The sequence below is a fragment of the Lepus europaeus genome, chromosome 13 (assembly GCF_033115175.1).
Source record: "Lepus europaeus isolate LE1 chromosome 13, mLepTim1.pri, whole genome shotgun sequence".
NCBI lineage: Eukaryota > Metazoa > Chordata > Mammalia > Lagomorpha > Leporidae > Lepus > Lepus europaeus.
In genome coordinates this window covers 87,489,713-87,511,639 of record NC_084839.1, presented here as the reverse complement: position 1 = coordinate 87,511,639, position 21,927 = coordinate 87,489,713, and the positions used below count along the sequence as shown (strand labels likewise).

Genomic DNA, 21,927 nt, shown 5'->3' with positions numbered 1-21,927 from the left:
GGCAGTGGAGGATGGCCCAAGTGCTTGGGCCCTGCACCCGCGTGGGAGACCAGGAGAAGCACCTGGCTCCTGGCTTCAGATCAGCGAGATGCGCCGGCCGCAGAGGCCATTGGAGGGTGAACCAACGGCAAAAAAGAAGACCTTTCTCTCTGTCTCTCTCTCTCACTATCCACTCTGCCTGTCAAAAAAAAAAAAAAAAAAGATTTATTTATTTGAAAGACAGAGAGAGGGAGGGGCATACACACACACAGTGGTACTAACAGCCATTTCAAAGCAATCTAGGCTTCTTTTTTTAAAAAATCATGCTTCTCAAAATTCTTCCGGCTTCTGCCCCCAGTACTTGATTTTCAAAGTCATTTCTGCATTTTTAGATATTTTGTTTAGCAGCACCCCACTTCTGGTATTTAACACTGTATTACTAGTTTTCAATGTCTGCCATGACAAATTGCCACATCCTTAGTGGCTTTAAGCGCATCCACTTATCTCCTTTCAGTTCTGCAGTTCAGAACTGGAACAAATATCACCGGACTAGCACTAGGGTGCCAGCTGGGTATGTTTCTTTTGGAGGCTACCGGGGAGAAACTAGTTCCTGCCCATTTGGATTGTTGCCAGAATTCAGTTCCTTAAAGCTGTAGCACTGAGGGCCTTCCTTTTAAAAAAAACAAAACAAAACAAAACAAAACTTTTTGAAGACCCTATTTCATTACAATTTCATAAATTGAAGAAATATCCATGTTAAGGTTTTCAAAATTCAATATTGTATTACACTATAGTAGAATTCTATGAAATTAACAGAAGATCATTAGTAACAAGTTCATTGTTTCTTCAAGGCTTTTCAGTTTTGGAAAACAAAGAATCAGGTATCCTTTCTCACGATCAGTCCATTCTAGAAGGGTCCCCACTGGCTTGGGGGTGTGTGACAAGAATGTGGCTGACATGCTGATTGGATTTCTGAGGCTGCTGCATCTCCTGGCTCACGTCCCCTTCCTCCGTCTTCAGGTGGCGGTACGGGATGAGGTCCTCACACCGGCACTCCTCCTCCCTCATTTGCATGTCTGAGTCACTCTTCCACCTCCCTCTTCTGCTTTTCAGGACTCAGGTGAACACCCTGGTCCCACCCTGATAACTCAGGAAGACCTACCTGTCTTAAAATCCTTGAGCTTAACCACATTTGCAAAGTCCCCTTTGCTACATGTGCTAACCTATGCATAAGTACCAAGGACTAGGATGGTAGAAATTTCTGGGGTGGCTTTATTCTGCCTACCTCATTAGTCAATATTTATTGAGCACTTTCTATGTATTAGGCACTAAATATTGAACATATATTAACACAATTTCTCTTCACAGAACCTGGTAAGACAGTACTACAATCCTCACTTTGTAAACCAGGAAACTGACTCACAGAGAAGCCAGGTAATTTGCTCACCATCACAAAGCTCTTAAATGACTATTTTGGGATACAGATGCTCTTACTGTATTATACTGTATATATTATATAGTGTATATAACTCAGATGCTCCCAGACTTACAATGGACTTATGTCTTGATACACCCATTGTAAATGGAAAATATTTTAAGAAAATATAAGTTGGGTCTGGTGCTGTGGCATAGGTTATGGCTCCATCTGCAGCACCAGCATCCCATATGGGCACTGCTTTGAGTCCCAGCTGCTCCACTTCTGCTCCACTCCCTGCTGATGGCTTGGGAAACCAGTGGAAGATGGCCCAAGTGCTTGGACCCCTGCACCCACGTGGAAAACCTGGAAGAAGCTCCTTGCTCCTGGCTTTGGATCGGCACAGCTCTGGCCATTGCAGCCATTTTGAGAGTGAATGAGCAGATGGAAGACCTCTCCCTCCCTCTGTAACTCTCTCAAATAGTAACTCTCAAATAAATAAAATCTTCTAAAAAAAATTCAAGATTCAAAGCATGGTTTCCACTGGATACATATTACGTTCACACCATTGTAAAATCAAAGAATGCCAAGTTGAATCATGGTGAGTGGGAGAACACCTGTGTATTGTATCAATCTATTCAATCGACTCCTATCTGCCTAGGAAAAAAGCTGGAGAAGTATTTGCTAACGTGTTCATCCCTGATAGTGGGATTCCAGGGTCAATGCCTGGTGCACTTTTTGTGTGTCTTTGATACCCAGTGTTTTCCTTGCTTTCCAAGCTTTTAGCAATGCATATATGAATAAAATGATGGAGGATGCGTCTGTACTCAAGTCTACCTAACAGATGCAGAATAACTGAACACCCGACTTGGGCCGTGCTTCTCTAACAAGTTGCTGGGTCTCGGTCAACGACAGAGGCTGGGTTGCAGGTAGTTGCAGGCATCCTGCTGCTTCAAACAGGGAAAACTGAGCAGTAACCAGCTAAGCTCCTTCTCTAAGTCACTTCTGTCTTCCCTCTGTAAATGGTTTGGAGGGCTGTCTGATTCTAGAATTGCAAATACAAGTAGGCTGAAATCTTGAAGTTTGCTATAATTTTGCCCTTTGACAGTAGGCAAGAATACAAGATGACTGAAATTGCAAGGGAAGTCACCCATCCTCCCTCATCTCCCCTCTACTGAGATGTGATCCTGGAACGCTCTGGCTTTCGTTAAAGTCAAGTCACCAGCAGAGGGCGCTGCCCACAAGCTTATCGGGAGCACTTAGCTCTGCTTGCATTTAATTGCTCTAGGCTCAGTTTGCCTTATCCAGGATTTGTGGCCCTGGGTCACTGGCCTTAGTCTTTCCTCTGGCTACCGAACTGCTGGGGACCTAGGAGAAACCCAGCACTAAGCAGTTCCATCCCCAAATCCACGCTGCACTTCCCCTAAAAGAACTGGACAGACTTGCACACATGATGCTGGTTTTGACTGGGAGCAATTTGGTCTGGCAGAAAGAAATCATTTGGGATCCATAGGATTAAAGGGAAATGTGATGGAAATGTGCAGAATCGTGTCTATAAAAAATTATTTCCCATATCTTTTGTGCCCAGGTGTCTCCATTTTGGGACAATTCCCCATCTGGCACCTTGGTGATCGGCTGCAATGTAGATCCATGAGATGTGCCTATCTGTAAAGAGCCTGGCATGGCCAGTCCTTGCCCACATCCCAGCCTGGGATAGGGCAGCCATAGGACCTCTGGCTATGGTTTCCAGTGCCCAGAGCCCTTCTTTGCCTGCGGGATTCAGTGCCAGGGTTTCAAGGGAGTTTTATGTCAGGCTTGGCTTTAAATCAAAGCAATATTACAGTAGCTATTATTTTGTAGATGAAATAATTTCATTTTTCTTCATTGCTGGCAGTGGGGACTCTGTAATTAATGGCCAGATTTATGTTTAAAAAAATATAAGATTACTTCAAGGGCCCAGCGCTGTGGTGTAGCAGGCTGAAACTATGCCTGCAGCACTGGCATCGCATACGGGCACTGCCTGAAGTCCTGGATGCTTCACTTCTGATCCAGCTCCCTGTGCTAACGGCCCGGGAAAGCAGTGGAAGAAGGCCCAAGTGCTTGGGCCTCTGTACCCATGCAAAAGACCCAGAAAAAACTCCTGGTTTGGGATTGGCCCAGCTCTGGCCATTGCAGCCATTTGGGGAGTGAATCAGCAGATGGAAGACCTCTCTCTCTGTAACTCTGCCTCTCAAGTAAATAACTTTTAAAAAAGAGTACTTCAAAAAGTTCATGGAAAATGGAATTAAAAAATGATGTTGATATTGAATTTTTAAAAATTCATGCATATGAGGGAGCTTCGAAAAGTTTATGGGAGGCCAGTGCCGTGGCTCATTAGGCTAATACTCTGCCTATGGCGCCTGCACCCCGGGTTCTAGTCCCGGTCGGGGTGCCGGATCCTGTCCTAGTTGCTCCTCTTCCAGTCCAGCTCTCTGCTGTGGCCCAGGAAGGCAGTGGAGGATGGCCCAAGTGCTTGGGCCCTGCACCCACATGGGAGACCAAGAGCAAGCACCTGGCTCCTGGCTTTGGATCGGCGCAGCGCGCTGGCTGGCTGTAGCGGCCATTTGGGGGGTGAACCAACAGAAGGAAGACTTTTCTCTGTGTCTCTCTCTCTGTCTCACTAACTTTGCTTGTCAAAAAAAAAGTTTATGGGAAATGCACATTATACAACAACTTTGCAGATTTCAAAATGTTTTTGCACCAAAATAAACGTAGATTTTAACTCCATTTTTCCATGAACTTTTAATTTTTTTTTTTTTTATTTTTGACAGGCAGAGTGGACAGTGAAGATAGAGAGACAGAGAGAAAGGTCTTCCTTTTGCCGTTGGTTCACCCTCCAATGGCCGCCGCGGTGGGCGCGCTGCGGCTGGCGCACCGTGCTGATCTGAAGCCAGGAGCCAGGTGCTTCTCCTGGTCTCCCATGGGGTGCAGGGCCCAAGCACTTGGGCCATCCTCCACTGCCTTCCCTGGCCACAGCAGAGAGCTGGCCTGGAAGAGGAGCAACCAGGACAGAATCCGGTGCCCCGACCGGGACTAGAACCCGGTGTGCCAGCGCCGCTAGGCGGAGGATTAGCCTGTTGAGCCATGGCGCCGGCCCATGAACTTTTTGCAGTACCCACACAAGAGCTTCCTTCATGAAGGGAGACAGAAAGAAGTTCAATCCAAGAAACAAATAGGGAGATTAAAAAAAAAAGCCTTGGCACATTCTCTGTGCCCTGAAAGTCAAGAAAGTGGCATTTCTTGTTCACTGTGATGGTTTTCCTCTAACCTCCAACTAAGGCCCTCCTGCCGCCAAGAGTTCCAGAAGGAAGCGGTGAAATGGAGAACCGCACACATACGCACATGTATATCACATGCATGTGCACACGTCACACACATGTATGCCTCATACAGCAAACCATGCATGTACATGTCCCATGCATACATATATCACACAAATGCACATGTGTAATGTCACACACACATGCATACTCCCCGGGTTCTCAGGTGGCACTTCTGAAAAAAATCATACATCAAACGAATCCTGCCAGCTCAGCACCTGGTGACAGAAAGTGATTATGCCAGGGTGACCTTCTGAGAGGTTCGTCTCTGGAACTATGCAAATTTCCTCTTTCCACTGTCCTGATTACACTTGAAATTGGCTTAAATCGGCCTTCAGATGACGGGCACTTCCCTGGTGCCCAGGAGCCTGATGCTGTGGCATGTAAATGCAGTCGCATCACCCAGGAACACACCCACTGCCTGGCCAGCGCAATTCCAGGTTTGCACCTTCAAATACGCAGTGACCCAGGAGATTCACACTCCTCTAGCCAGCGCAGCACCTTTGTAGATGAGAGCAATGAGAGTCAAAGAGCCAAGAACAACTTCCGCAAAGAAGTTGTAACAGCCCTCATCCCTCCCCCACCCCACCCCCACTTGTCCACGGGGATGGATTGCCAATGAAAGGAACAGGATTCTAGAATGTTCTACCGGGTGTTTCGGGAAGATGGGAAGCAAGACTACCTAAGGAGGGAGCCACAGTTGTGTTCCTACCAGGAGAAGGGTGGCCCACGGGCCAGGCTGGGAGCAGGGTACTTACTCCTCCTTGGTGTTGTTGCTGGCGTTAGTGTTGCTTCTGGCCAGGGGCCAGGCACTGCAGGGAGGCAGAGCACAGCATGGGGGTGAGAACTCAGCTGCAATCCCTGGGGACCATGTGCCCCAGTGACTGTCCCCCTCCCCCTCCCCCTCCCGGGCCTTCCTGCCCACATCTTGAAGAACCCCAGGGCATTGTGCTTATTGGACAGGATCTGTGCCTGCAACAACCTCGCTCTGGCCAAAGCCTGGGGGGTAGAGAGAGGTGGAACCCTTGGCCAAACAGGGGTCCTGAATGAAGGAGCACTAGCAGTTTGGAGCCCATCGCAAGTTCGGGGTGCTCTCCAGGGGCAGCATGCACTCCCGGGGCTCAGCCACCTGTGCAGGCTTTCTTCAGGATGATTTAAGAGAGTCGGAAGGCCAGTTAGCCTCCGAGAGCTGCGGGGGAGCTGCCCGTCCCTGGTCACTGCACATCACTCATGGGAGCCCTTGGGGATGGGAGCCAGTGGCCAGCGACCACTCAGCCTGACTTTTCTCCTTCTACTGGATGGTCGGTCTAACGCCTTTGGGCTGCTCCTCCGCCGCTGCCTGGGACTCCCTCCCGCTCTGCAACACGGCTGGGACTACTTGTTTCAGGATTGGTTCTCCTCTTCTGAAAATCCCCAGAAATGCAACCCACGTGACACCAGAAAATGAGGAAAAGCCAGCTCCCTGGGGTGCAGTGGTCTGTGTTTACCCACTTCTGTGCCCCTAACCTGCAAGCCAGACCCACACTGGGGAGCTAAGACCTGCTGGGATGTTTGTGTCCAAACATTCAAAACCCTCGTCCCCCAGGAAGCCTCCCTGATTGATCAGCTGCCATCTTGCGCCATCACATTCATCTCTGCCCCGAACCTTCCTGGAGTGAGCAGGCACCTGTCCTGGAGGTGGCCCTCGCTCACTCCTCGGCTCACCTGGCCACAGTGGGAAATGCACACAGTCTAACGTTCATCTCCATTAGTCCAAGGTTGTAAGAAGATAACTCAATCAATTTAGCTAAGGAATCTTTGCCCAGGAAGCGAACTAGTCTGGCTGACTGGCTTTATTCCCCTTTCTCTCCATCCCCCTCCTTGTCCTCCCCTTTGTCTCCCTCCCTGCACCCCTCCCCCCTCCATTTCCTCTCCATTATGTCTGTAGGACCTTCTATGTTTGTCTCAGAGGCAAACAGCACCCAAGTGTTGCGATTATGGAGCTCGCTCAGGGATGCCTGGCCCTGGGAACTGGGGGTCACTCTGCCATGTTCCTGCCAGCAGGCTGTCCCCCCCTTCCCATAGCCCAGGGAGCTGGAACACTCGCAGTCTGGGTTCACATGAACTTGCCCCTGAGAAGGTCTCTTGGTGGCTTTTGCATCTGAGCTGGGAGTTCCTGCACCTGCCTTAGAGAAGATGGGACTTGGATCTCCCCCAGTGGTCACTCGCAAGAAAATGTCCAACACGGAAATAAAATGGGGGCCTCAGGAACAAGATGCATGGGGTTTCCCCTGGGGCTCCATCACCGTCACCACCCAGGGGTCCTCACGCGCCCACTGGAGAGGCCCCAGACCTGGGCCCTTCTCCTCATGGCCGTGCAAACACATGGCATTCTCTCTGGCAACTCACAGAGGGGCCACCTGTTCTGCAATCATGCTTATTTCCACCTTGACGTCTTAGCAATCTCAGGGGTGTCCAGAGGGTTCAGCCCCGAGAGAGCTTTTCAAGGTGTTTTCCTCTAGACAACCATGGGGGTGGTGGTTGTAGGGAGAATCTGCCTGTGAGGCCAAGGGCGGTCAGTGTCCACTCTCACCTCCCTTCCAGACTGACCCAAGCGTCCTCCAGAGACCCTTGGCAGCTCCTTGGTGACAGTGGATTCTGCCCGTGGTGGCCCAATGGCCTCTCCACTGGCTACCTCCTGGGACAACCTCTCAAGCAAGAGGGGAGGCTGCATCTGTGTGTGTTGTAGGGGAGGGGAGAGCTCTTCCACCAGGGAGGTCTATCTCCCACTTGGGGGGTGGGCACGCTAGAAGATGGCAGGGGCTCCTGTCTTGCAGACCTCCTACTGAGCAGCCAACACTCCCCCCCCCCACCCATTCTCACTCGCCCCCAACCTGTTGCCCCGCTCTCCTGATGGTTCTTACTCCAATCTGGGTCATGGAGGGAGCCTCTTAAAATCTAACCAACTTGAAAACCTTCTTTCCAGAAAAATCCACATGCACATTAACTTGTGGGTGCCACTTAGGTACCCCTCTGAGGCTCCTGGTACAAAACACTCCCCCTGCCTCTGAGCAAGATGGGTTGCGGTGTGATCCAGGATGAGGGAGGAGAGAGAATGGAGAGAGGCCAATGTCTCCAGGTGGGGGACCCTGATGGGACTACATGTAAAATGGGCTCAGGGGCCAAAGGAGGCTGGGAACTCAAGTCCAAAGGTGTCCTCTCCCACAGGGCTCCTTGAACCAGGGCAATGGCCATCAGATCAGGCCGTGTTCCCTGGAGCCACTTACAGTGAGCATGCCCTGGGGACATGCCAGGAGGACAAAGCAGAAGCAGCTGCTTCCTGCCTGCCCAGCTGATGCAGGCGGCCCTTGCTCCTGTTGGATTCCTACCTTCTCCCTCTGTCTGGTGGCTCCTGGCTGCCCACACTTGACTGGGCGTTGCTTTCTCTGCTGGCTACCTCTTTGAGCTCAGCTTCATGGAAACGTTCCAGAAAAGAGTCTGGTGCCTGGTCCTCGGGGTGGAAGTGCCTGGCAGCCCAGGTGCGCAGCGAGAGGATGAGGCGCGGCCAGCTGGAAGGGTAACCAGGACAGGTGGTGAGCGAGCAAGACAGGTTGGAGGACAGCGCGGGGCACAGAGATGACCACTGGAGGGAGGGCTCTCTATGCCTTCCTCCCTGGACACCTGCAGAGTGGGCGGAGCTTCTTCCTCCAGAGATGCTCTCTTTATAAGGGCTTTGTCTTTTGCTTCAAATGGGGCACTAGCAAGCTTTGCTGCTCCCCTCCTCTCTCTCTCAGTGGGAGACTCTGGTTATGACTGCAAAGCATAACAAGACTTTTCAAATGATGATGAGTTCAGCGCACGTTTTAAAGGAGCAAGCATCCAGGTACAGCACCCCCCACCCCAATCTGAGGAATTTTTTCCCTTAACAACTCCCCTTTCCTCTGTAACTTGCCCCCACTCCTCGCCTGGAGCTGGATCCCCCAGGAGGGTTCTGGCCATGGGCTCAGCACCCAAGACTGCTGTCCCAGGCCCCAGAGCTCATCTTGACTGTCCCACTGCCTCCCGTCTCCCTGCTGGGGAGATGGGAAGTTGGGTACAGGTGTTTCGACACTTCCCATTTCCGTCATGGGGGGGTCCACAGTTACCCCCTACGCCGCATTGACAAGATGTCCCCATTAAAGTCCCTTCTGGGAAACCTGGACCTAAGCCATGCATTGGTCACGCACTTTAACCCTAGTCCCACTCTTGTGTGTCCTAACGCTAAGGAAATAGACGGAAGCAAGAAAACTCAGAGAACTCTGCTACAGGTAGATTTTGAGGTGCCGGTCCCACCCTGCCCCGCCTCTGTCAGAACACACCTCCCACCCCCTCCCTCTGCACAGGGGGTAAGAACCGAAGCTGCATGCACACTGCTGTCCAGCCCCTGCCACAGGACTGCAGGGACACAATGCACCCACAGGCGGTCACTCGCACCTCCGCACTGGGAGCTGCTCCCAGGTGCGCCCGGCGCTTCAGCCCCGCGTCACCAAGGGAGGCCATTCCCAGCCCTGCACCTGCTGCTCTGTGAGGCAAGAAAGCCAGAAAGAGACGGGCAGAGAAGCGCACAGGAATATCCACGGAGAGGGAGAAGGCAGCTGCCACCCGGGGGGCCCCGGCGCTCCGGTTCCCCGGCCGGAGCCTCACCTGCTCTAGGGCCTGCTCTTCCCAGCCCTGGCCAGCCCAGGCCTTTCTGTTTGAGATGCTCTGAAGCCATCCTCTTTCATGCAACCAAAGGACCTTTAAGTGGCCTTGCATCAGGAAAATGCAAACACTGGGAAACACTGAAAGGCCCAGCTGTGGTGGACTTTAGCTAAATAGCTAACAGTAGAGTAGCATCCTCTACCGTGAGAACTACGAAGATGCAATCAATGAAGGTTTTTTTTTTTTTTTTTTTTTTTTGGCAGTAATCTTCAGTAAAAACTACAGAACACTTGACTAGGTGAAACTCTGCCATTGGGACATTTGGCTTCCTCAGGGCGGTGCAAGTACCAATGCCCGAGGAGGGCTGTCCTCAGAGGCCCCCGGAGCCGTGCACCTTGACAAGCTGGCGAGTTTTGTAAGGACGCGGGTTCTAGCGCTTAGCCCTGCACCCGTGAGAGCCTGCCAGTGCCGCTGTCTCCAGCCACTGGTCTCCCTGCCCTCTCTGGTTGGCCTTTTTACCCCCTGCATCCTTCCAGAATTAAGCAAAGCCTTCAGCATCACTCTTTGGTTAAAGCGTCTTGAGACAAAGGTAGTGTTTCTTAGGCTTTCCTGCACTCAGAACACCTGACCCAAGAGCAAGGCGGTGATTCACTGGTAGACTTCAGGCTGCTCAAGTCCGGCCCCTTCTCCTCCAGGGCTGCCCCCCCCCCCCCCCCCCCCAGCAACCTGTCCACCTTCTTTCTTCCTCAGTCTCCAACATCCCACAGTGGAGGCCGAGAGCACTCAGGTACCTGGCAGGCCCCGGTGTGGCGAAGGAGCTGCTCCTGGCTGCAGCCGGTCCTCCGGTCTCCATGGCGGTGCTGCGTCGTGGTGCTGCTGCCGAGGTCTCTTCGCGCGGCAAGAGGGCCCTGAGCAACCAAACGGGCAGCAAAGTAAATGGATTTCAAGCTCATTGGCCTCTTGGTCACAGTCGGGCCGAGACAGCCGGAGCTCTGTGCTTTGCAACAAAAGCTGCCACGGCCACGGAGCCTCAACCTCAGGGCTCCCCACTTGGATTTGCTGCCTGATCCTGGCTTTTGAGATAAATGTGGCCCTTCCTCTGTAGCATGGGGAAGCTTTTCTCCACCAAGGGCATCATTAGCGGCCCAAACAACAGGATCCACTTAGAAATGAACCTGCTCTAGAGGTATTGGACATTCCCTGCCCCTGGGTCCTAGCACATGGACAAGAGCTGGCTGGACACACAAGCTGTCTTCCTTGGCCAGCCTTGCCCTAAAGCAGGGGCAGGGTGTCCGACTCGCGGGCTGTATAAGGCACAGGAGATCATTGGGTCCGGCCCTGCCAAGGAGGGACTCGACATCAACACATCTATAGCAGGCTCATTTTTCAATTGATCATTCTGTATGGCCTGTGAATGATGATTTAAATCTCTATGTGACCCTTGGCAGGAAAACGGTTCCCCAGCCCCGAAGGGCGAGGGAGGAGCCCGATCAGAGCCTGTGGGACAAGGGGCTGTCCCTGTGCCTGACATCTCAAGCTACTTCCACCACATGATTCCAGGACAAGGGTTTGGTCCCACCACACGTCCTCCTGCTGAGATCCAACCTTCAAGGCCTGATCAAACATCACCTCCTGTGTCATCTGGACACCTTTCCTGGGAACCCAGTGTTAACAGGGCCCCAGAATATTGTACGGAATTGGCCTAGGCCTAGGGACACTTAGTTCTAATTAGTGTGTTGATTTCAAATGAAAATCCACTTCCACTCTGCCCCCTTGCCAAGGCCTCCCCTCTGTGTTCCGCCAGAGGTTAAGGGGCGGTGACCTCACCTGTACAATGGGCAGTGAAAAAAGCCAGAGCCCACAGAAGCCAGGGGCCCATCCCAGCCACACCTGCAGAGCTGGGTGTTTGTGGAATTGCCTGGAAGAAGACCAGGGATGGCCTTGGGAGCATTTTCCTTCCTTTTAAAATCTCCTCGGGCTGAAGTTTGATCAGCGTTGATTAAAAGCCAGCCTGGCCTTGGCCTCCAGGGATTTGCGCTTCACTCTCTGACTCTCAGGAGCTCAGGCAAGACAAATTAATTCTAGCACGTGACCTACTGCAGCCTAATCAGCTTTCCTACCCAGGCAGGGACAAGGTGGGGGCTGCAGTACCTCCCTGGGGAGGGACCCAAAGCCGGGGCCCTTGGCTCCTGGCTTCCAATCTTTTCAGCATCAGGGAGCTCAGGGGCCCCCCTCGGCCTGTCCAGGCCACCCACCGACAGCCCCCACCCCCCCACCCCTCCACTTACCCTCTCCACCCCCCCAGCCCCGGCCTGGCCCCGCCTGCAGCAGCTGCCCCTCCTTCCCCACTGGAGGGCTCCTTTTCTTTTCTTTTTCCTGCTGGAACCACACAGTCAGGCAGCTTCATCTCCCACAGCACTTCAAAAGAGCTTGTGGAAAATGGAATTGAAAGCTAACGGTATTTTCGTGCAAAATATTTTGAAATAAAAAATATAATGGATCTCAAAAAGTTCATGAAAAATGCTTGTTAGGAAAAATCATCTATGCATGGATTTCAAAACATTTTGGCACCAACAGAAACTTCATTCCATTCTCCATGAACTTTGGGGGACACCCTCCTGGTTAGGCCGGTTCAGTTTTATTGGTTTTGTGTGTGTGTGTATGTACGGGTGCATGTGCGCATGTGTGATGGTCTGTTTGTGCTTAGGTCTACAGAGTTTCACCGCACGTGTGGGTTCCTGTGTGCACCACCACAGTCGAGAGACAAGTGGTTCCGTCACCACGGCAGGCCTTCATGTTGCCCTGTTGTAGCCCCACGTGTTCTCAGCTTTCCTCTCAACACTGTCTCACTCACAGACGCAACACACGAATCCCAGCCCATTTATCAACTGCCACGTACATTTATCATTGAATCCACACAACAGCTCTAGAAGAGAGAAGATGAAGGTTCAGGGGCCGGCACAGTGGCTCAGAGGGTTAAAGCCGTGGCCTACAGCACTGGTATCCCATAGGGGTACCAGTTTGAGTCCCTACCCAGCTCCCTGCTAATGCGCCTGGGAAAGCAGCAAAAGATGGCCCAAGTGCTTAGGCCCCTGCACCCACATGGGGGACCTGGAAGAAGCTCCTGGCTTCTGGCTTCTGGCTTCTGGCTTTGGCCTGGCCCAGGCGAGGCTGTTGCTAGAAAGTGAACTAGCAGATGGAAGATCTTTGTCTCTCCTCTCTCTCTAACTCGGCATTTCAAATAAATACATCTCTCTCTCTCTTTTTTTTTAAAGGAGGTTCAGAGAGGTCAAGTTACTTCCCCAAGTTTACACAGCCAAGTGGCAAAGCTAAGATTCTAATGGCATTCCCATTTCAAAAACTTCTCATCCATCCATGAAGCTGCCACCTGTATGGTCATATGTGGCACAGACTAGGACAAAAGTGAATAGGACAAGGCTGAGGACTGAGCCCTGTGCATGCCACTAGAGACACTGCTTTGACAGCTGGCTGCACCGCGTGGACCACATGGCTGAGTCCTGCTCCCTCCACTACGCACATCTCAGTGTCCAGATAGGAGACCCTGTCTGGCTAGGAGACCCTGCATAGCTCAGAAGTTGAGACCTCCCCCTCCCACACCCCCACCGCCTAGTCCTCTGTCCTACCAAGGTGGGATGCTTGTTCCAAGGTCAGTTAGAGAAGGAGGTGGTGGGGCAGAAGTGCATCCATCTCTTGGGGCTTGGATGCAAGCGGCTGGCCTGGGAGTGCTGGGCAGGGCTCTGTCACCGCGCATGTGCCCGGAAGCCCCAGAGGCAGTCCCAGGGGCAGTCCCCAGTGCAGCTCCTGGGCAAGCTCCAGGCACCACGCAGTCGGCCTCCATGTCTGCCTTGTCTGGCTTCCATTACTTGGCACATCCTGAGAACAGATCTATTTCTGTCCGAAGCAAAGGAATCAGTGCCCGTGACATCAGAGTTGGTAGGCCAGCGAGGAGGGCTAAACCCACTCAGATTCTGAAGAGGGCCTGCGGCTGGCAGGGACCGGATGGGTGACACACAGAGTGGGGAGCCCGGAGGCCCAGGTTCAACCGCCTGCTCCATCACCTCTCCTCTGGGGACCCTGTGGGCTAACCCCTCTCCGATCTTTATAAAGGAAATAAAGGAAAAACTTGCTGGTTTCATGTCCATGGAAGTCTTGTTCCAATACTCGAGCCCAGAAAGGCACAAAGCCTTCTCTGACACAGCCAAGGGACCCCAGGGTGCCTTTTCTTCTCAGAGCCTGGCCCTGCTTGTCTCTTAATGCTTGCAGTTCTGCCCGGTCAAGGGCTCTCTTTTAGCTCCAGAGTCTTTATCCTTGCTTTTTTTTTTTTTTTTTTAAATATTTTTAAAAATTTTATTTGAAAGGCAGAGTTATGGGGATTGGGGGGGGGGGAGAGTGCTTCCATCTGCTGGAACATGCCCCAAATAGCCACAATGGCTGGGGCTGGGTTAGCCTGAAGCCAGGAGCCAGGAGCTTCTTATGAGTCTCCTATGTGGGTGCAGGGGCCCAGACACTTGAGCTATTTTCCACTGCTTTCCCAGGTGCATTAGGAGGGAGCTGGATAGGAAGAGGAGCAGCCGGGACATGAACTGGTGCCCATATGGGATGCCGGTGTTGCAGGTGGCGGCTTAACCCGCTGTGCCACAGCACAGGTCGCTGTCCTTGTTAAATGCCTGGGAGAGACAGTCATGCACCTCTCAACGATGTTTTGGTGAGAGCTGTGGCCCGGCCAGCCCAGCGAGCATGACAGAGTCCTGCAGGGTTATAAGAAAGCTGAAGACGCCCGCCGGTGACACGGCACACTTTACAACGTTCCATCAACGATGAGATCACCGCATGGCCGCACACTCGTCTTTAAGCCACACAAGGCTGAAGTTCACCTCTTCGAGCAGACCAAGGGGCGATGGCAGGAGAGGACAGACCCTGCCGGCCCGCGGTGGCATCTTGAGCCCTGCAGGACACATTGGTACGGAGGAAAGCCAGGAGCTCTGGGCCATCAGTGCCGGGCTGCGGAGCCGGAATGTCCCAGGGAATTGGGGAGGCAGGGGAGCCCGGGGGGCGGGGCTGGGCCTTGTCCTGCCTGCTGCTGGCTGAGGGGCTGGGGGCTTTGTCCAGGCCAGGGCCCCCTTCCCACTAGCAGGCCCCGAGGACTCCTTGGAAGGCAGCGGCCCCTGGGGGCTGGGGCCGAGCAAGAACAGAGGCAGATGGAGTGGCTGTTTGGGTTTGGACGCGCCGTGCTCAACTTCCAAGTTTATTTGTAGAGCAGATGCCCTCTGTCCTCTGTCATGGGCAAGGGCGGACGCCCCCCTGAGAACTGGACCTGGTAATTAACCGTGTGCTCGGCGGAGCCTCTGGCGTCTTCCTCCAGTGAGTTTTTATTTTTGTTTTTCATCTTCTCAAGCCCTGAGGAACTAGAATGGTGGGAATCCACGGTCGCCGGGGACCCGGGAAGCGAAGCCAGTGCATTCTGTGTCTTGGTCCTGGGAAAGCGGACCCAGGATGATTTTCTTTGGCGATAATTGCTTTGGGCTCCACGCAGGGAGCCGCAGGAAGGAAGGCCTCTCTCTTGTTGGACAAAAATCCCCGTGCCCAAAGCTCACTCAGCACAGCTGCTGCAGGAGATTGAGCTGGGATTTGGGGTGCCCTCAGCCCGAGCTGCAATTCTCCATGGCACATTCTTCCATCTTATTCTCTTGCATTATCCTCAAAAATATGCCAGACAGCTCATAAATAATCGAGTCAACTGAGCAGATCTAAGTAGAAAAGCAGAACTCGAGACATCGTTCTTTCTGGAATTTTCAGGATGTGAAATGGCTTTCATTCTAAGGAGGCACTTTCAACTTTCCTTAGTATATTTCCACCAGGAAAATAATTCCAGGGATTTATGAAAGAGAAACAGGAAATGTGGCTTCCGGATTCAGTGAGAGACCTGGGGGCAGGACTGTCTCAGGGCGTGGCGGTGTGGCAGCTCCTTCCTCCTGGGGCATTCAGCAAACGGCGACACTGGTGCACAGGGTCCAACGCAGGCTTCTTAGTTTCATGAGTGACAAAGAAGGATGTGTATATCTCTGCACACATTCTCAATTAAAGGACTGGAATTGCAAGGCAAGGGTGTGCAGGGTTTTTAAGACCCTCTTAAACAATCTTTTAGTTTATTTGAGAGCGTGACAACTTCCATGTACTAGTTCACTTCCTAAGAACCCACAACACCTGCGGCGGGTCCAGGCTGGAGCCAAGAGCTGGGAACCCAATCCAAGTCTACCAAGAGGAGGCAAGGACCCAAGGACCTGAGCCATCATCTGCTGCCTCCCAGCGTGTACGTTGGCAAGATGTTGCAATGGGAGCGGAGCTAGGACCCAAACTCAGGCATTGTGATATGGGATGCTGGCATCCCATGTGGTATTTTTTCCTTTATATTTATTTATTTGAAAGTCAGAGAGAGAGAGAGAGATCGATCTTCTGCCTGCTGACTCATTGACCAAATGGCCATAACGGCCAGGCCAAAACCAGGAATCTGGAACACCATCCGGATCTCCCACGTGGTTGGCAGGGGCCCAAACACTTTGGCCATCTTCTTCTGTTTTCCAGGCTATTGGCACGGGGCTCAGCAGGAAATGGAGCCGCTGGGTCTAGAACCTATGCCCCTATGGGATGCCAGCATCCCAGGTGGCAGCTTTACCCACTAAGTCACAACGCCAGCCCCAAAGATGTGTAATTTGTCCAAATACCATTTCCCCCCTAAAGCAGTGATTTTAAACTTTAAAATGTTGATGTTCAAGTCAGTCTTACGTGGAGACCTCACCTGCGACTAGACAGATGCTAGGCAAGCAGAGGAGGGGCCTGGAGCCCAGCCTCCCTCCTGAGGCTGCTCCACTCCCATCCTGAATGCCTTGGTGCTTCTTGGTGACTGTAAGGAACATTCTGGCAACTTCCATCTGTGAACCCACTCATGCCTCCTAAGATAAAACCCCTGCTCTCCTGTAGGAAGCCTTCTTTCTCTCCTTTTGAAATCTGCATTGTTTCCATAGGCTTCTGTGTTCCTCTGTGTGTGAGTTTGCACCATGCCAGTGATAAGCCTGGGCTCGTGGCCAGGCTGAGAAGGCACGGCTGGGACACAAGCAGGGAATGCCAGCTCCAGATGCCCGCTCAGCTGGACTCTCCAAGATCAAAGGGGGAGAGGAGAGCTGGGGAAGGCCCACAGGAAGGACCGTTTCCAAGGCCAAGAGGGAGGGTTGTTCAAGCGCTTGCCTACCCAGCAGGAACCAGGCCAAGAGCCTTGTCTAATCACCATCTGGTTTAACCTCACCACAACCCTAGGAGGTCATTACTAGATGGTCCCATTTTGCAGACAAGGAAACTGAGGCTTGGAGAGGCTGAGTAACTTCTCACAGTTGGTCAGTGGCAGAGGCAGTGTTCAAACTCAACTGATCTGACCCCAGACTTGTGCTTTTAATCTTTACGTTGGTCATGGAAAAGAGGATAGAAGGGTGAGGACAAGACATTTTGTCAGCCCTGAAGATGGAAAATAGCATTGTCCAAGGGCATCAGTTCAGAGCCCTTAACCTTGTAGCTGACCTTGAGCATGCATGTGGCCATTGTCAGCCTGCAGCACAGCACCGAGCCCCTAGCGAGGCTGGCAGAAGCCCGAGGCTAGGGGTCTGTGTGGCTTAGTGGGCTGCAATTCATTTTGCAAAGGGCCATCTCCATCTTATCTTCCCAGACACCTCAGGAACACTCTTGAACAGTGCAGGCTAACTTGTAGGTCACTGGCTAAGGCAGAGCCAGGACAAGTCTGCTTTAGGAGGACATATTTGAGTAGAATGTGATTTTATGATGTTTCTACAATCATTACCAAACTTTCGGGGGGCTGGGGAGGGGAATGCATTGTGGTGTAGTGAGTAAAGCTGCCATCTGCAATGCCAGCATCCCGCGTCTCCTGGATGCTCCGCTTCTGATCCAGCTCCCTGCTAAGATGCCTGGGAAAGCAGCAGAAGATGGCCCAAGGGCTTGGGCCCCTGCACCCATGTGGGAGACTCTGAGGAAGCTCCTGGCTCCTGGTTTTGGCCTGGCTCATCCCTAGCTGTTGCTGCCATCTGGGGAGTGAACCAGGGATTGGAAGATTTCTCTCTCTCTCTCTCTCTCTCTCTCTCTCTCTCTCTCTCTCTCCCTCTCCCTCTCTGCCTTTCAAATAAATAAAAGAATAAATCTTAAAAAATAAGACTTTTCTGGGACCCTAGCACTAAGTTAAAGTGGGACAGCTACTGCTCCTTTGAATCTCAGAAGGTGAGGTTCAAGGCTGCACACGTTTGGAACAAAAGGAACACAATCTCTTTGGAAATTGTTGGCCGTCACTTATTAGCACAGTGTGCTGAGGAGCTGAGAGCAAGCACTAAGGGAGAGGAGAAAACAACTGTGCAACCGAGAAAGGAAATGATGTACAGCAACAAATGCGAAGACATGATGGCAGAAGGGCTGACGGGCTCTCATTGTGTTTTTGAACCATCAGATAATATGCATTGAAGTGTCACAGGAGGAAGAAGTTTTCAATCCTATGTAAGTAGGATGAAAATAACATAAGCATTGGAAAGAAAGTTTCTTGGGCTCCAAGTCAATCATCTCATTAACAATCTAAGAAACAACAAAATCTAAGTCCAGATAGGTCTCTCCTGTGTGCCCACTGTGAGACCAGGAACTTGGGAGATAATGTTGTTTTGTTTTGTTTTGTTTGACAGGCAGAGTTAGACACTGAGAGAGAGACGGAGAGAAAGGTCTTCCCTTGTTGGTTCACCCCCAAAATGTCCAGGAGCCAGGTGTTTCCTCCCCACCTCCCATGCGAGTGCAGGGCCCAAGGACTTGGGCTGTCCTCCACTGCTTTCCCGGGCCACAGCAGAGAGCTGCACTGGAAGAGGAGCAACCAGGACAGAATCCGGCGCCCCAACCGGGACTAGAACCCGGGTGCTGGCGCCGCAGGTGGAGGATTAGCCTAGTGAGCCGCGGTGCCGGCCTGTTCTGTTTTTCAAGTGAAGAAACTAAGACATGGAGGTTGAGTCTTCCCAGTCTAGGAGGAAGTTAGGAACAGGGCTAGAAGCAGGACTCAGGGTCCCAGGCTGCAGATGGCCGCCTGTGTTGGGATATCACGGAGGGGGCCAGTGCCTGGCTGATGCGCACAGGTCTGTGACCAGGGCCTGCCCTTGACCTTCTGTGGAAGTGAGGGCCAGGCATCTGATAGACCCTGCGTGCTTCACACCTGGGACCAGTGCGAGTCCTATTTTGAAGATGTTTCTACGCTCGAATTTTGTCTCCTGCATCTGCAGCTTTGTTTTGCTACCTTCTAGAAGTTTTGTAACTCTTTGAGCCTCATTTTCTATTTCACTCTAAAATAGGAAAAATAACAGCTTTGCTGGGGTTGTGAGGACTAAGGGAGGTGACAAATGAAGCTGGGACGGCTGTGCATGCCGTAGTAGTAGGCCCACACTCAGGCATTCTCTCCCCCGAGTGGAGATCCGCTATGGAGACCTCCTGTGCCAGACCTAGCGTGCAAAGCCCACTCACCTGCCGAGGCCATTCTCAACACGATTGAGATCTCTGCCCATGGTGGTCACTGTCAGGTGGCTCAGCGAAGGGTGGGAGTGGTGGGTGCTGACCTTGGCCATCTCCTCGCCTTGTCACCTGCAGCCCCCACAGTGGGTGCTGGAATGCGAACACAAAGCAGACGTGTCATCAGGATGGGGCAGTAACTGCAAACCCAGCACCCCAGGGTCCAGGGCTTCTGCACGTGGCCTCCGGGCGAGCTCTGCACCCACACCCTCCTCCAGTTTCTCTCATAGTTCCTGCCATGCTGCATTTTCGCTGGAGGTCTCTGGGCTCCATTTTCAGCCAAACAAGGTGTTTTACTCTGTGTTGTTTTTGTTTTGTTTTATTTAGGGGTTGTATATAGAGATGGACACACACACAGACACACACACAGATCTTCTACCTTCTGCTTTACTCCTCAATAGGCCACAGGGGCCCAAGGATGAGAGAGTCTGAAGCCAGGAACCAGGAGCTCCATCTGAGTGTCCCATATGGGTGGCAGGGGCCCAAACACTCAGTCCATTGTCCTCTGCTTTCTCAGGTGCATTAGCAGGGAGCTGGACCGAAAGTGGAGCTGCTGGGACTCAAATTAGTGCTCGTATGGGATGCAAGTGATGCAGGTGGCAGCTCAAGCCTCTGGGTCACAGCACTGGTTCCCATTTTTTTTTTTTTTTGACAGGCAGAGTGGAGAGTGAGAGAGAGAGACAGAGAGGAAGGTCTTCCTTTTTGCCGTTGGTTTACCCTCCAATGGCCGCTGCGGCCGGCGCATCTTGCTGATCCAAAGCCAGGAGCCAGGTGCTTCTCCTGGTCTCCCATGCGGGTGCAGGGCCCAAGCACGTGGGCCATCCTCCACTGCCTTCCTGGACCATAGCAAAGAGCTGGCCTGGAAGAGGGGCAACCGGGATAGAATCCGGCACCCCATCCAGGACTAGAACCCGGTGTGTCGGTGCCACAAGGCGGAGGATTAGCCTGTTAAGCCACGGCGCCGGCCACTGGTTCCCTTTTACTCCTTTTTAATATGCTGCCTGCCAAAGAACTGCTCCGAGTTAAGTGTTGAGGGAACAAGTGAATGAATGATCAGGTTGGTATCTGATGTAAGAAAGCCAGAATCCTATATGGGCACTGGTTTGAGCCCCAGCTGCTCCACTTCCATTCCAGTTCCCTGCTAATGCGCCTGAGAAAGCAGCAGAAGGTGGCCCAAGTGCTTGGGTTCCTGTCATCCATGTGGGAGACCTGGATGGAGTCCCTGGCCCATAGCTTTGGCCTGGCCCAGCACCAGTTGTTGCGGCCATTTGGGAAATGAACCAGCGGATGGAAGACCGCTCTTTCTCTCTATCTCTCAGCCTCTGCCTCTCTTAACTTTGCTTTTCAAATACATAAATACATCTTAAAAACAACAAAAAACTTGTGGTCCAATGGGGTACAGAGATAGTCTTCAAGAAGCTTGGGGATTTGGCGGAAAAACTATCATTTTACTTTTGTATTCCTCTCCAGGAAGACTGCACCAAACAAAGGACATTGCCTTCAGCCTGTGCCCTGTCCCCCAGCCTTAGCTGCACGCCGGCCTTGAGTACAAACCCTGGTCCAACGCCACTGTGCGGAGGCAGCATTCAGCTCCCTCACAGACCTGCCTCCTCTGGAGGCCCACCAGGTGCAGGCCAGGGGAGATGAGCTATGACACTGGCTCACCCCCTCCCCCCAGCAGAAGTCTCCCTCTTCCCCTTTTATAAATGAAGCAACTGAACGGGCAAGTCATGGCTGCCCAGGAGAGCTGTGCCACTCCAGAGCCGATGGCATTGTGGCGCTGGTGACACAGAACTGGTATTGCCTTTAGGCCAGATAGGAGTGCTCCTTTCCCTAGGCCCCACTCAGACCCTCCTCTGGGGTCAATGACCATGACCCCATGGGGCCCTGGGGCCATGCCCATCCAGAACCCTGTCCACACTCTACTAAGCTCTGGAGGCCCAGGACCCTCCAGACTCTCTGTCTGGAAGCTCTGAGTGGATTCTAGCATCTGCCTGGGCCTCTTCCCAGGTCTTCCCAAGAGCAGCCCTGGTGTGCACTCCCCTAGGCCCAACGGTGGTGTCTAGATGCATGTATGTGATGTCTCTGTGACCCAGGGCAGAGAAGAGAGGGGCTGCTCATGACAGGGGACCAGGGATCAGATCTTCACATGTCGCCACACTCTGAGGCTCAGCTCCAGGGTTCTGCACTCTGGGTTCGAGCCTGACCCTGCTGCTGTCACAGAGGTGCATCTGTCAAGATGGGAGGGTGGGGCGTGTTCGATTTAACATGTGCTGTCCTGGTCCCTGTAGTGGCCATTTCTGGTCCTCTATCTTACCTTCTTCCATATATCTTTCAGGCAACCAGCCACATACCAGTAGCACCTTGCCTCAACTCCGGTGCCCAGTGCTCACCTTCTCCCCTGGGGCTCCCCCAGGTCCTCCAGGGAGCACCTGCTAGGACCACAACAACCATGGTGACACAAATGCAAGCCTAGAAGTGTTGGAGGGTTAATGACGTTGGGAAAACCCTTGGCTAATAGAAGCAAGAGCCAGAGGGGAATATTCTCTTCCATCCCTCAGAGAGTTCTGAGAGAGACTTCTACATGGGTCCTGGGAGAACCCCAAGCTGCCCTGAGAGCTGATCACCTGGACCAGGCATGTTTGAATTGGCTCCCCCTTCTTCCCATCTGTCCTCTGGCAAGACCCCTTCCCTTCTTCCTTCAAATCACTTCCCAAAGAAGCTGCTTGCCCGAGTGCCTTTGTCCAGGGGCTTGTGGTATGTTGTGTGGGGAGAAGGTTTAACTTTGAGATAATTAGACATACAGTGACTAGTTCATGTGCACTCTTGACAGACCTGTCAACGTTGAGGGAGAAACCTGATTTCCATTTTTAATTCTTTATTCTTTGTCCAGGAGAATGATAT

General features: G+C 52.4%; 1 protein-coding gene across 1 annotated transcript in view; it reads right to left on the bottom strand.

The window, feature by feature from the left end:
* CNGA3 (cyclic nucleotide gated channel subunit alpha 3) overlaps nt 1–19,079 on the bottom strand; it is a 28,351-nt gene extending 9,272 nt beyond the window's left edge. The window contains exons 1-5 of the mRNA XM_062208882.1: nt 18,979–19,079; nt 10,203–10,319; nt 8,121–8,300; nt 5,511–5,564; nt 979–987 (exon numbers count right to left, since the gene is read on the bottom strand). Coding sequence (XP_062064866.1) covers nt 979–987; nt 5,511–5,564; nt 8,121–8,300; nt 10,203–10,319; nt 18,979–19,079 — 461 coding nt within the window. The remainder of the gene's footprint in view (nt 1–978; nt 988–5,510; nt 5,565–8,120; nt 8,301–10,202; nt 10,320–18,978) is intronic.
* Between the last annotated feature and the right edge of the window lie 2,848 nt (nt 19,080–21,927).